This window comes from Oryzias melastigma, linkage group LG17, assembly GCF_002922805.2.
Source record: "Oryzias melastigma strain HK-1 linkage group LG17, ASM292280v2, whole genome shotgun sequence".
In the NCBI taxonomy this organism is placed as follows: domain Eukaryota; kingdom Metazoa; phylum Chordata; class Actinopteri; order Beloniformes; family Adrianichthyidae; genus Oryzias; species Oryzias melastigma.
The window spans coordinates 2,573,482-2,586,906 of NC_050528.1; the positions used below are offsets into that span (position 1 = coordinate 2,573,482).

General features: G+C 47.7%; 2 protein-coding genes across 10 annotated transcripts in view; both read right to left on the minus strand.

Annotated features, from left to right (window-relative positions):
• casc3 (casc3 exon junction complex subunit) overlaps positions 1-2,492 on the minus strand; it is a gene marked incomplete in the record, with an annotated part of 11,165 nt that extends 8,673 nt beyond the window's left edge. The window contains 5 exon segments of the mRNA XM_024262222.2: positions 260-315; positions 383-404; positions 1,622-1,822; positions 2,044-2,286; positions 2,358-2,492. Coding sequence (XP_024117990.1) covers positions 260-315; positions 383-404; positions 1,622-1,804 — 261 coding nt within the window.
• A 2,671-nt stretch (positions 2,493-5,163) lies between these two features.
• The window catches only part of si:ch73-366l1.5 (FILIA-N KH-like domain-containing protein), an 11,889-nt gene continuing 3,627 nt past the window's right edge, over positions 5,164-13,425 (minus strand). The window contains exons 2-6 of one of the 9 annotated variants that reach the window (XR_004949473.1): positions 12,261-12,990; positions 11,987-12,073; positions 11,358-11,442; positions 5,698-5,930; positions 5,164-5,547 (exon numbers count right to left, since the gene is read on the minus strand). Coding sequence is in view for 6 of the 9 variants with exons in the window: in XM_024262229.2 (XP_024117997.1) it covers positions 5,825-5,930; positions 11,358-11,442; positions 11,987-12,073; positions 12,261-12,990 (1,008 nt within the window). In the remaining 3 variants the exon portion in view is untranslated. Of the gene's footprint in view, positions 5,548-5,641; positions 5,931-7,095; positions 7,717-9,384; positions 9,496-10,014; positions 10,079-11,357; positions 11,443-11,986; positions 12,074-12,260; positions 12,991-13,425 lie in introns of those variants that run through there. The other 8 variants (XR_004949474.1, XM_024262230.2, XM_024262229.2 and 5 more) reach the window with 8 other exon arrangements.

Genomic DNA, 13,425 nt, shown 5'->3' on the forward strand with positions numbered 1-13,425 from the left:
GCAGACCCACTGCAGACGGAGCGCAGACCCACTGCAGACCGACTTCAGACTGACTGCAGACAGAGCGCAGACCCACTGCAGACGGAGCGCAGACCGACTTCAGACGGAGCGCAGACCGACTGCACACGGAGCGCAGACCGACTGCAGACGGAGCGCAGACCGACTGCAGACGGAGCGCAGACCGACTGCAGACGGATTGCAGACTGACTGCAGACGGAGCAGTGGAAATCAGCCACGAGTCGGGGTGTGTGTGGGGTACCTCTGAGGGGGAGCCGTTCTCCTCGGGCTCAGCGCTGTCGTAGTCTGAGAGCACAGCTGGGGGGGGCAGACAAACATCAGAGGATGAAGGTGTAACCGTGTAAGTGAGGGACGGGCGAGTTACCTTCAGCTTCATCCTCGCTCTCCTGCAAACAAACAAACAAAGTTTAAACATCCTCCTCTTCCTCACTGCAGCAAAGCAGGGTGAAGATCAAACAGCTGTGATCATTGACTGTACATGAGAACTGGACAGTGACTCCTCCCCCACAGCAGAATCCCATAGACTTCTACGGAGACACTAGCAGCTGTTCATTCTATTGGTCAGAATCAACGTTCTGATACTTTTACAACATGCGGCGTCGCGAATGAAATGACTTGATTTGGTTGAAGCTGAAAGTAAAACGTTTCTAAGGATGACGTCACTGAAGCCGCGTTCAGAAAACGTAACGTCAAAGTTCAGAGGCGACCACAGCTCTGGAGTCTCAGCACTTCAAATGTCTGAACTCTGGCAATGAAGGCGCATGAAAACAACCAATCAGGGAGGAGCTTCGGCTCATGTTGATGAGGTGATCAGTGGGTGGAGTCTAAAACCAACAGGAGGAGAACCTGACCGTTCAGCAGAACTTAGCAAGTCTTGGCTTCATCCACAGAAAGATGCTCTGATATCCTCCTCGGACTGAAGTGAGACAGGAAGTCATCAACTGGACCTCAGACAGACAGACGAAGGCGCCGCCATCCGGACGCCGCTCCGGCAGCAGACGGTGAAGCCGACGGACCAGAGTCTCTGAATGACGTCATGACCCCAAACCGGATCTGTGAACGCAGCCTCACTCGCTCCAGTTCTCACATACAGTCAGTGGTCATGGTGGCCGTTGGGGGGAGGAGGAGCCAGCAGCTCCTGAAGCCCCTCCCACGTCAGCGCGAAGGTTCCTGACCCAGTACTGATGGAAGGGCAGTGACCTGTCCTCAGAGCGCCCGGGGGCGGGCCTGAATTCTGGTTCCGGTTTGCAGTCAAACCTGAGTCTGATCTTAACCCTGATCACGTGACCCGACCAGCAGGCGCACGTGAACGCGCGCGTACACCTCCCGCGCATCTGCGGGACCAGCAGCTGTCAGGTTCGAGTCTCATCAGACGGAGACCCGGTTCCTGCCCAGCCGAACCGGGCTGAGACGGAGAAGACCCCCCTAAGCCCCCGCCTCTCTGCACCACGCGCGTGACTCCTAAACTTCAAATGTTCTCGACTCTAAATGACCGGATTTCCCCGGTTTGACCGGAACCGGGTTCTGTTGGGCACGAAGGCCCCCCTCCCCGCCGGGCGCCTCCCGGACCGCGGCTAGCTCGGTTAGCGGCGCGGCTACTCACACACTCGGACTCCTCGCTCTTCGCCTCCTGGCGGACCTCCGCCGGAACCTCCGGAACCACCTCCCGCCCTCGCGCCTTCGAGGCCGGAGAGCCCGACCTGCCACTGTCCGAACCGGACCCGGACCCGGACTCGTCCTCGCTGTCCTGGGACGCGCGCCTCCTCCTTCGCCGCCGGTCCGCCATCTTAGAACTCCGAACAAGCTGGAACCGGAACAAGCAAAGGATTGTGGGAAATAGAGTTCTGTGTACCGTCGCCTGCTGGAGAAGACTGAAGGACCAAAAAAGGGTTTCTTTTAACCCAAATTGAAACATATGAAGAATGAATCACAAATATAAATAAGAGAATAAATTCTGAATAAATCTTAAATTCTTTATTTAAACATTTGGCCACACTGATGAATGAGCTGAAGTTGAACTCTGACCCATAGGTGGCGCTGCCTTTAGCCTGTTTCCCTTGAGGACGGATGTCCTCCACCCGGTGAGCTGCAGCTACACGGTTAGGTTCTGGACGGGTTAGTTCTGTAGAACCACAAAGAGACATTCACTGGAATCATCCAGAAAACATGGTTCTGAGGTCCAAAAACCGTCGAGCATCAAAGCTGGACGAAGTTCTAGTTGGTTCTGGTGATCCACAGTGGAGATCCGCTCAGAGACCACAGAGGATTCTGGAGAACAGGACTCGTTAGTTCATGTTCTGATAAACCCAAACCATCGACTGTATAATAAAATCATAAACCTCAGTGACCCAAACCCGGAGGACCGTCAGAACCACCTCAAATTCTTTAGATTCTGCAGGATTCCACCTGCGGGCTTTGCTGCCATCTGGAGGCCGCAGACGTCATCACACGGACCTCCTTTCCCGCGCTGACTTTCGTCCTACAGGTGGAGAAACACGTGACGAGCAGGTGAGCTGCAGCCGTTCATCAGCTCTCCTGATGAGGGTCTGGACCGGATGGATTCATTCTCAGAACTTTATCGTGCGAACTTAATGTTACACCATTTTAATTTAAAGCTGTGATTTTTTTTTTTCATTAAATAAATTAGTTGCTTAGGGAAGGTAATTAGTGTAGCCCCGCCTCCTCAGGTGGAGTCTGCAGGTGAGCTGCGTCCTCTTCCCGATGATCTCTGGGATGTAAAGGTGATGTTAGCTTCTGACTTGAGTTAGCTTTGATGTTATTGATCAGACCGTTTTCTTGAACTCTCTTCGTGTTTCAGCGCCAGCTTTGAGTTCACGCGCGTCTGTAGATGCACGCCGTCCTCTGACGCGTCTGCGTCACTAACGGCCTCAACCGTCCCGTGTGTCTGCAGAGGTCAGCCTCTCAGTCCCGGTCCAGCCTCCAGGCGTTTCCATGACGACCGACGGACCCAAACTCCCGAGCTGAAGCTGGACCTCCACAGGAGGTTCCTGCAGGTGAGTCTAAGCGCCGGAGCGTAAACCGCCACCATCACGGTGAGCCCATCACTCTGGGGTGGAAGTGTTTATGTTCACTGCAAAGCATTCTGGGTAACAGAATGCTCTCCACTGTGAGGACATTTACTTCACCTGAACATCCCATAGTATATTTGTCTGTGTTCATTTTGATGAACTCCAGAAATACGTCCGATAGAAACGCTCCTTCATTTTGATGAACTCCAACGTAGAAATACGTCCCATAGAAACACTCCTTCATTTTGATGAACTCCAACGTAGAAATACGTCCCATAGAAACACTCATTTTAAAGAATTCCAACGTAGAAACACGTCTCATAGAAACACTCATTTTAAAGAATTCCAATGTAGAAATATATCCCATAGAAACACTCCTTCATTTTGATGAACTCCAACGTAGAAATACGTCCGATAGAAACGCTCCTTCATTTTGATGAACTCCAATGTAGAAATACGTCTCATAGAAACACTCCTTCATTTTTATGAACTCCAACGTAGAAATACGTCCGATAGAAACGCTCCTTCATTTTGATGAACTCCAATGTAGAAATATATCCCATAGAAACACTCCTTCATTTTGATTAACTCCAATGTAGAAATATATCTCATAGAAACACTCCTTCATTTTGCTTCTCACTGAAGGAAAAAGGTTTTAAATGTGAAAGAAAAAGACGAGTCGATTATTTTAACATTTTCAAAATAAACTTCAATGTTTAATGAAGAATAACCATGCAGCCGTTCTGGATGTTACAGTTTGATGTAAACTGAGATATTTCTACAATAGTATCTAAAGAACCCTCTAGAACTGGGGTCAGAGGTCATGTGGAGATCTTCATCTGTTGTTCGTTTGTCTTTTGGATTTGATAAAACTCGTGACAATCTCTCCTCCCAATGAGCTTCTCCCTCTATAAGGAAAGGGTTAATTCCCTGTGACTCCGCCCACCTGATTGAACACTGAAGCTTTAACTCAATAAAACTTTATAGTTCCACACAAACGTTCCAGTCCATGTCATCCTCAAGATTTAAGTTCATGCGGTGAAATGAAACCTCGGAATAATGAATCTGTGTTTTGAAAGGTCGCAGGTGAGACGACAGGTGAGGTGACCGTGTCTGGAACAGGAGCGTGTGCCAGAGGGAATCTGTGACCGCACAGCTGGATTCTTTGCTTTTGGTGACTGATGTTATGAAGTTAAAAGTTCCGTTTGGTGAACTATCAAACACGTTCAGATTCAGACTCTCGCCGGTCCGAATTCAAAGCATTGAATTTATAAATTAGAGAATAAAAAGCCCTTAAAAACATCCTGAATTTTGATATCTGACTGTAAGATTTCTGTTATTCCACATTTCCAGGATGATTTTGATGAAATGATGGAAACAGCAGAACCATCTGAATGTTCTGGGATGAAGAAATGAAGACTGATTTAGTGACGAGAGATAAAAATCCTTGACTTTGACATGCAGTAAAGCTTCATGGAATGAACTAACATTCAGCATCTCATGATGGAACTAAAGATGAATAAGACAAATCCTCTTAGTTCATGTTGTTCTCAGAAGTATTGATGGTATTTAGTTCTGATGTATTCAATCGTGTTCCTGTAGGAATGAAACCGATGCAGTTCTTTAGATCACAAACAGGCGGATAAGTCAGGATAGATCACAGACTCTTTATTCACCGACGGTTTCTCCTGATCGTCTGAATGAAGGCCAGGATCAACACGGATCAAGACTTTACTGCTGTGGTACGGAGGAGGATGCTGCAGGACGGTTACCACGGAGACGGCCGAGACAGAACGCTGATGAGAGTTTATGACAGAAGCAACGTGGACGAGGTGAAACGCTTTAATGAATCTGCATTCATCCAGCCACGTCTCTCATCTTTCTCCACTACTCTGTTTCCATCCCATAATGCCCGGCTGCAGTGGCTGTTTTGGTCCACTTGTTCCACTCCAAGTATGGAGGCTATTCAGACGGAGAAAACTTGACACGAACTGGAGCTCATTCTGGTTGGAAACGAACCGAGACCGCCTCAAAGTTTTCTTCAGAGTCTTTCCACTAAAGAACACGTTATTTATCCAACATCAGGTCTTTTAGTGAACTCTTTTCCTACCTGGAAGTAAAACGCCTCAATCTCTGAGGCTCCGCCTTTCTTTTCTTGAGGGTTCCGCCCACTTCATGACATCATCCTACAGACGGCCTCAGAGTTTCTGTTTCTCCCATGAAAACCAAAACATCTGAACTTTTGCAACGGTGTGATGTCACTATGGACCCGCCCATTTCCATGTTTGGCTGCTCAGAGATGTCGTGAGGAGTGATGAACGCCCAGTGCACCTGTGGTGAGGGAGAGCTTCCTTATGGCTTCACTCGTCTGTAAACACATCCGGGTCAGAACTCTGGTCAGAACTCAGTGACGCTCAGCCGGCCTTCTTTGGATCTACAGGAGAACCAAGTCCTCCCTGTGGAGCGTCTGATGCTCATAGTGATCGTCGATGGCGTTGACCTTCATGACATCATCAGAGAAACGAGAGCTTGAAGAGTTCCAGTTTTTACAGGAAACTTTATTTATCTACAGATCAACTTCAACAAGAGAGAACTAGAACAAACTAAACATTAGAAACAATAAATCAATGAAAATAATCCTTGAATTTACGTCTCAATAGTTTCTCCATCAGCGCAGACTCTTCCTGGGAGGGGCCGTCCTCACTTTGTGATGTCACAATGTGAGGACGGGGGGGCTGCTCAGCCCCTGCTGCCATGGAAACGCAGGGGGCGGGGCTTCAGGGTAAGTACATCTTCAGCTGTTGGTTGAGGTCGACCTCCTTCACCTCCTCCTGGTTCTGGCGTAGCAGCAGGAGGATCGCTGCCAGCTGCTCCTGCTGGACTCTGAGGAGACGCAGACGGAGATGAGCGGGAACATCACCAGACTGTCTGCCTGAAGCCTGTCGTCTGGATTAAATCAGTTTTATTGTTCTAACTGCTGACTGTACTTAAGAACTGGACTGAGTGACCCCGCCCCTTGACGTTCCGAACAGGAAGTTCCTGTACAATCCCAGACTTGTATAGAGAACTAACCAGCTGTTGGTCAGAATAAACATTCTGCTGATACATTTCTAATATCTTGATAATCCTCTTTTTTTCTGTACTTCCAGTTATAAACTGACCAATCAGAAGCTTCAGTTAAAGTGGGCGGAGCCTGCTGGCCTCCACGTTAAAAACCTTTGACGGATTCTCCGGAGCAGTGGAGGGGGTGTGGCTCTCTCCTGATCAGTGAGAGTGGTTGCCATAGAAACAAGGACTCAGACCGACTGGATCAATCACTGCTCAACGACTTCCTCTGGCTCCAACATGGCGACTGAATTGGTTTCTGTTGGTTGGAGCCGGAGATGCAGCGTCTTCTATGGGTGACATCACAGGAGCTTTGTCCATCTCTATGTACTGTCAATGATCCAGATTAAAATAATCAAAACTTTCCTTGCAGTTAACAGATTTAGTCTTTGATGTAATCCTGGATGAAAGTGATCAAGAGTCGAATAGAATCACAGCGCCTCCTGGAGGCCATGAATGCATGTTTTAGAACTGTGTCACCAATACAAAAGGCATCTGAACTGATTTGAAGGGACCTAATGTGATCTAAAAGGGATATAATTTGATCTGAAGGGATCTAACTTGATTTAGAAGGGATCTAATGCGATCTGAAGGGATCTAACATGATCTGATGTGATCTAACGTGATCACATGGGATCGAATGTGATATTAAGGGATCTAATGCGATCTGATGTGATCTCACATGATCTGAAGGGATCTAACGTGATCTGAAGGGATCTAGGATGATCTAAAAGGGATATGACGTGATCTCAAGGGATCTAACGTGATCTGATGTGATCTAACATGATCTGATGAGCTGCTGAAGATCATTATGGTGATTTGATCATATTCAGGTTTTGGTTTCTTCAGTTGTTTTGGTGCATTTAAAGATCTTTTTATGATCCTTTTCTTCAGAGAGTCAGTAAACAGGAAGTGATCCAAACAAAAAGCCCAAACACAGACGTTGAGTTTATTGTTTTATTTCTCAAAGATTTTTGCGTGAAAGAAGCAGAACTCGGATCAACGTTTCCTCCATGTTTTCCAGCTCAGCTTTACAGCCTCATGCTTCATTCAGACTCAAACTGCTCCTGCAAGAGGAGAGTCTCTGCTGCTCCTCCTCAATCAGATGGGAGGAGCAGATGAAGGTCTCATCAGGGAGGAAGGAGGAGCAGAGACTCTCCATCAGGCCACTAGAGAGCGGTGCAGCACAAACACCTTCAGATGAGACGGAGAACAAAGAGAAGATGAGGTTCCAGCAGGAGGAGGAGGAGCCTTCAGGACCTCCTGTAGGAGGAGGATCCCTCAGGACCTCCTGCACGAGAAGGAACCTTCAAGACCTCCCGTAGGAGGAGGAGGATCCCTCAGGACCTCAGGAGGTCCTGAAGACCCAGCAGTGACACAGAAACACAGACTTCACTCGTTAAGGACACAGAAGCTGCAGGACCATCCGGAGCGTCCGGATCATCTGTCTCCGGTTCTGAAGGCAGTCCGGTTGAAAGCGGTTTCACAAACATCTCAGATGGACATGAAGGAATCACCGGCTGGATCCAGCCTTCATCCTTCAGGGCTGCTCCTCACCGATCAGCTGGAAGGAGGAGGAGAACAGGTCAGAAATGTCTCTGATCTCATCAGGAGGAAATGACAGACGGAGGAGGAGGAGGAGTTCTGCAGGAGCTCTGACCGGACCTCCTCCACCGATCGGAATGAGCTCCCAGAGGAGCGCTGAGGCTGAGAGCATCGAGTCGATTCAGGAATCGAACCACGATTCTTACTTTTTATACGTTTGTTACTGTGTGTCTGTTTACTGGAGGGATGAAGACTGAAATGATTTGTATTTAATCGTTTATACTTTTATTCAGAACAGGAGATCAGAATCAACAAAACTGATAAAAAACACTAAGATTCAGATAGAAAGAAATTTTGTCATTTTAAACTTTTTTTGTTATCAATCTTCTGGTTCAGCAGTAAAACAACATAAAAGATAAAATCTCTGCTGTTTTGGATCATTTAACAACAGAATCTGAAAATGTTCTCCACAGTTTTCTATCCTCAAAGTTCTTCAATATTTTACGTTCTAAGCTTCACATATTGGTTCAGAGCTTCAATGAAAAAGTCTTTTTCCGCAGCAGAATCAGCTGATTCACGTTGATTACATCCTTTCAGCAGCGCGAGGCTGTTTCTTCAGAATAAGATGGAGTTTTGTTAATTGCGTCAAATGTTGAAGAGTTATCATAGTCAAAAGAATGTAAACACTGGAGCTAAAGCTCCGATGTTAAAGCTAATTCCTTGTTTCAGAAGTTATGTCTGTGAGCGGAACTTCAGTCTCAGTTTCTGAACAGAAAAAAGCTCTCGCTAGTTTTACTTTGAAAACCGGAAGCTTCACCGTCATGAAGATGTGTTTACTTCCGTTGGCGGTACCGCGGCTCTTTGTTTTAGTTAGTAAACTTAAAATCCTACATTAATCTGCATTTCAGAACAAAAATACATCGTCCTCAGATGATATTATGATCGTATTTTACTACAATTTACTACATTTATAAAGATCATGAATCAACGATCTCGGACGTCACGAATATTCGTACTGGAATTTTCGGGAGCAGATCGCGAGTATTCGAGCACCCGGATACTCGTTACAGCCCTACGGAGCTCAATCCATGAATCAATCATCTCGCCGTCACAAACCAATCAGAGCTGTTCTTCATCGGCGCCAGAGTTCTCCGAATCTGGACCGCCGCGATCACCTGATCGGACCAGAACGCAGCAGACGGACCGTCTGGACTCTGGAGACGCGCAGACTCGGGTACGGTGCTGGGGGCGTGTCCTTATTGGTCAATGCTAGTAGATGTCGTCATGGCGACCACATTAACGACAGCTTAACCCTTTAGGTTCAGCATCGACGTTCTTGGAGTTACCGCCACTCTTCAACCGATCACAGAATCACGGTGATTCCAACAGATTCTGAGGCAGAAAAAACCAGGACTCGCTGAAATCCAGGTCTCACGCTAAGACGTGAGTCGCCTGATTCTGAGGTTTGGCGCGGTTAGATTCCCGGAGTGAAGGCGGGATCAGAGTCTTCACCAGGAGAAAGCTGCCAGCAGCTGAAACACTGGACTGATTCGAGTCAGGCTGATCCGGGTCAGGCTGATCCGGGTCTGATCCTCATCTCCTTGTGAGCATTCTCCGACCTTCAGGGTGAAGTCCAGAGATGGTGTCAGAGCTCCAGCAGAAGGCGTGTTAGGAGGTCAGCACTCACCGTCAGGTGTTAGCGGGCAGCATGCAGGCTAGCAGAGCAGACGGACGCCGGCGGCAGTCGCAAACGTCAGCAGAGCAACAGAAGAAAGCCGGCAGGGGCGGAGCCTACAAGCTGGAGGAGCACAGAGTCTTCCTGACAAACCTGAGATCTCCAAGGATCTGGAGGAGACGGAGCTCCTGTCATCCCAGAGAAACCTGAACATCCTTCCAGCTCCAGCTTTGGTCCCTAGACGGTCTCATGGGGGCGTCTAACCCCCGCTCCAGATTTACCTGGATCACCTGGATCACCTGGATCCTTCAAAGTGAAGCGTCCATGATGGACGAGTTTAAAAACGAGCCGTAGAGCTGGAGATGGAAACGCCTCCTTTCTCCCGTCCACCACTCAGCAGCGCCCCCTTTAGACGGAACTGTGCATGGAGGCCTGACCCCGCCCCCAACCGGACCTGACCCCGATGCTGCAGTGAGAACGCAGGTCGGTTCTGACGGAAACATCTGCGCTCTGTGCTCAGCAGGTACGGTAGGTGAGTCTGACTCAGGTGAGTCAGACTCACCTGAGTCTGACTCACCTGAGTCAGACTCAGGAGAGTCAGACTCTGCTGGTTAGGATGGGTGAAGCGAGCAGGAGCATCACCTGGCCGTGACCCCTGAGAGCGCGGCGTCTTTACAAACAGGTGAAATCTGAGGTGACCTCGATCCTGGAGAGAGGAAAGGTCGTCACGCCACATGGAAACGGTGAGAACCGAAGATCCCGGAGGTCTGAGTGAAACCATTGAAGACGCAGCAGCTGGACTAAAGACACCTTCATCATCATCATCATCATTCAACCTGAGGATCAGATCCTGCATGTGGATCCACAGAGAAGGTTCTTCATACAACTGTCAGAGGAGCAGAACTGCTGAGGCGGGAAGAGGAGGTCCAATCAGGAGAGGAGAAGACTCCCCACTCAGCAGGAGGAGGAGGACAGACTCCGCCTCCTCCTGCTCTGACTAGACCACAGTCACAGGGAAGTAATCAGATTACAGAGCACTAAAGAGAAGTAATCTGATTACTGTCTGTCAGTAAAGTTTCTTAATCTCCAAATGTAATCAGATTACAAGGAATCAAAGGGAATTGTTTTACAGTCAGAGGGAAGTAATCAGATTACTATAAATGAGAGGTGAGAGAAAATCTGAGGCAAAAACTCAGATTACAGGAAATTATGAGGAAGTACTTTGATTACCGTGAGTAAAAAGGAGGTTAGCAGGTTAGTGTACAGGAAAGTAATCAGATTACAAGGAAGTAAAGAGAAGTAATCAGATTGCAGTTTGTCAAAGAAGAGTAATCTGATTACAGTCAGATGAAGGTAATCAGATAACAGAGCAGATGGAAGTAATCAGATTACAGTATGATGGAGGTAATCAGATTACACAGCAGATTAAAGTAATCATATTACAGAGCAGATGGAAGTAATCAGATTACAGTCAGATGGAGGTAATCAGATTACAGGGAAGAACGAAGTAATCAGATTACAGTCAGATGGAGGTAATCAGATTACAGAGCAGATTAAAGTAATCATATTACTGTCAAATGGAGGTAATCAGATTACAGTCAGATGGAGGTAATCAGATTACAGAGCAGATGGAAGTAATCAATTACAGTCAGATGGAGGTAATCAGATTACAGAGCAGATGGAAGTAATCAGATTACAGTATGAAGGAGGTAATCAGATTACACAGCAGATTAAAGTAATCATATTACAGAGCAGATGGAAGTAATCAGATTACAGTCAGATGGAGGCAATCAGATTACAGGGAAGAACGAAGTAATCAGATTACAGTCAGATGGAGGTAATCAGATTACAGAGCAGATTAAAGTAATCAGATTACAGTCAGATGGAGGTAATCAGATTACAGTCAGATGGAGGTAATCAGATTACAGTCAGATGGAGGTAATCAGATTACAGAGCATGCTGACATCATCACAGTGAGGACCCACCTCTGCTCCTCCAGCACCTCCTCCCTGGTCATCAGCGTCCCGACGCTGCTGCTCCCCGAGGAGACCTCCTCGTCTTCAGCTGCATCTGGAACGGCAGAGACCCAGTTCAGGTTCAGAACCGGACCAGCTGGGGAAGGGAACCACAGAGGAACCCGGCTCCATGAGAATTCCTAAAGACTTCCATGGAAACGTTTACGGTTTTATGGTTCAGACGGAACAAGAACCAGATTTCAAAGAATTCCTGGATCCATCAAGAACGTCTGAGTTTGGTCACTTTTTCTGGATCCTATTTGAAGTTCTGATCATAATATTATGATCAGAACTTTGTTTTTGGGTCAGGGTGATCTCGTCTGATCGGTTCTGCAGACAGACCGGACCAGCATGAAGTCAGATCTGGACCGTTACCACGAGAACTGGTTCAGTTTGGAACCAAAATGTCCAGAACTGCAAACAAAAGGTTCCGTTAGAAAAACTGAACTTTAGTAGCAACAAAAATATTCAGTCGTTGCTTGAAAACACGTTTCTGTTTGTGACGTTTGTGCCTCCAAGCAGCCAATCACAGACCAGAGGCTTCATGCTGATTGGTCTAGAATTAGTCCGATCCGGTCTAGCTTGAAGCAGTCACGGACCTGGTACCGGTTCTGCAGTCTTCGTGCATTCTGGCCCAGAAGGAAACATGGGCTGAACCAAGAGAGGAGAAAGTGAGACGAGATGTTCTGAAAGACAAACGTGGTTCAGATCAGATGAGTTTGTTTCCACTTCAGACGTTTAGTTTTTCCAACAGAACCTTTAGTTTACACTTTTGGACCTCCTCACTTTAGTTCGGATGCAGAACCGAGACTTCAGTCAAGCTCTCAAACTACACCCTGATCCAAAGTCTGCCAGAATACAGAACTACGGTACCGTTCGGAACCATCTTGGGGTCTTGCTGTGGTTCCTTGGACCCCCCGTCAGCAGCCTCAGGGAATTCCAGAACCGGGTCTGGAGCAGACTCCTCTGGTTCCTTGGTGTTTTCGGGTGCTTGTTGGAGTTGGTCAGTAGCCGCATCCGACTGGATCAGCGGTTCTGGGACGGGTTCAGGCTCAGAGTCTGGATTCACTGCAGCATCCGGTTCAGTTGGAGCCACTGGTCCAAGTTCTGGAGTTGTGTCTGGTACAGAAATGGATTTTGGCTCTGGAAGAGGTTTTGGTTCAGCAGCTGGTTCCGGTTTAGGATCTTTGAGACCCTCTGGGTCCAGTTCTGGAACCACAGCTACTTCAGGTAGAGTCTCTGGTACCTTTACTGGTTCTGGAGCTGGTTCTGGGACAGGTTCTAGAGCTTCAAGAGTTTCAGGAACTAGCTTAGGTGTTGCTTCCTTTTCAGAAGCAGATTCTTGAGTTGTTATGAGACTTGGAAGAGACTCGAGTTCTTCAACAAGTTCTGGTCCCAAGACTGGTTCTTGAGCTGGTTTTGGTACTAATACTGGTTCTGGTTCCACTTCTTTGACTATTTCTTGGTTAGATTCCAGTTCTTTGACTGGTTCTGGAGCTGGCTCCGGTTCTTCGACTGGTTCTGGAGCTGGTTCTGGTACTTTGACTGGTTCTGGAGCTGGTTCTGGAACTTTGGCTGGTTCTGGAGCTGGTTCTGGAGCAGCCTGGGAAGACAGAGTGAATACATTCATCATCTCGGTGCTGAAATGTTTCTGCTGATTTTTCCTCACGTTCACAGAAACGAGGTTCAGTCTAGATCTGGGATCAGAAACTCCAGACCTCGAGGGCCGCATTCCTGTTTTCCAACATTCCTGCTCGGGCAGGTTCCAGTTAGCTGGACACACCTGAAGCATGTGATCAGTCATGATAGAGCTTGGATGTCCATCGAGGCCTGGAGTTGCCTATCCCTGGTCTAGAAGAAGCAGCTCTACGTTGAAAACATCTGTTAGCGCCCGCGTGCTAATGAGGGCTAACAACCAAAACAGGATAAAGGAGAACGCAGAAACTCTGTAGGAGATCCAGTAAGACCCCTCTCTGGTTGGAGATCTGTAACCTGAGTCCACAGCGGTCATCATGATGGGAACTGAAGGGGCTCCAGC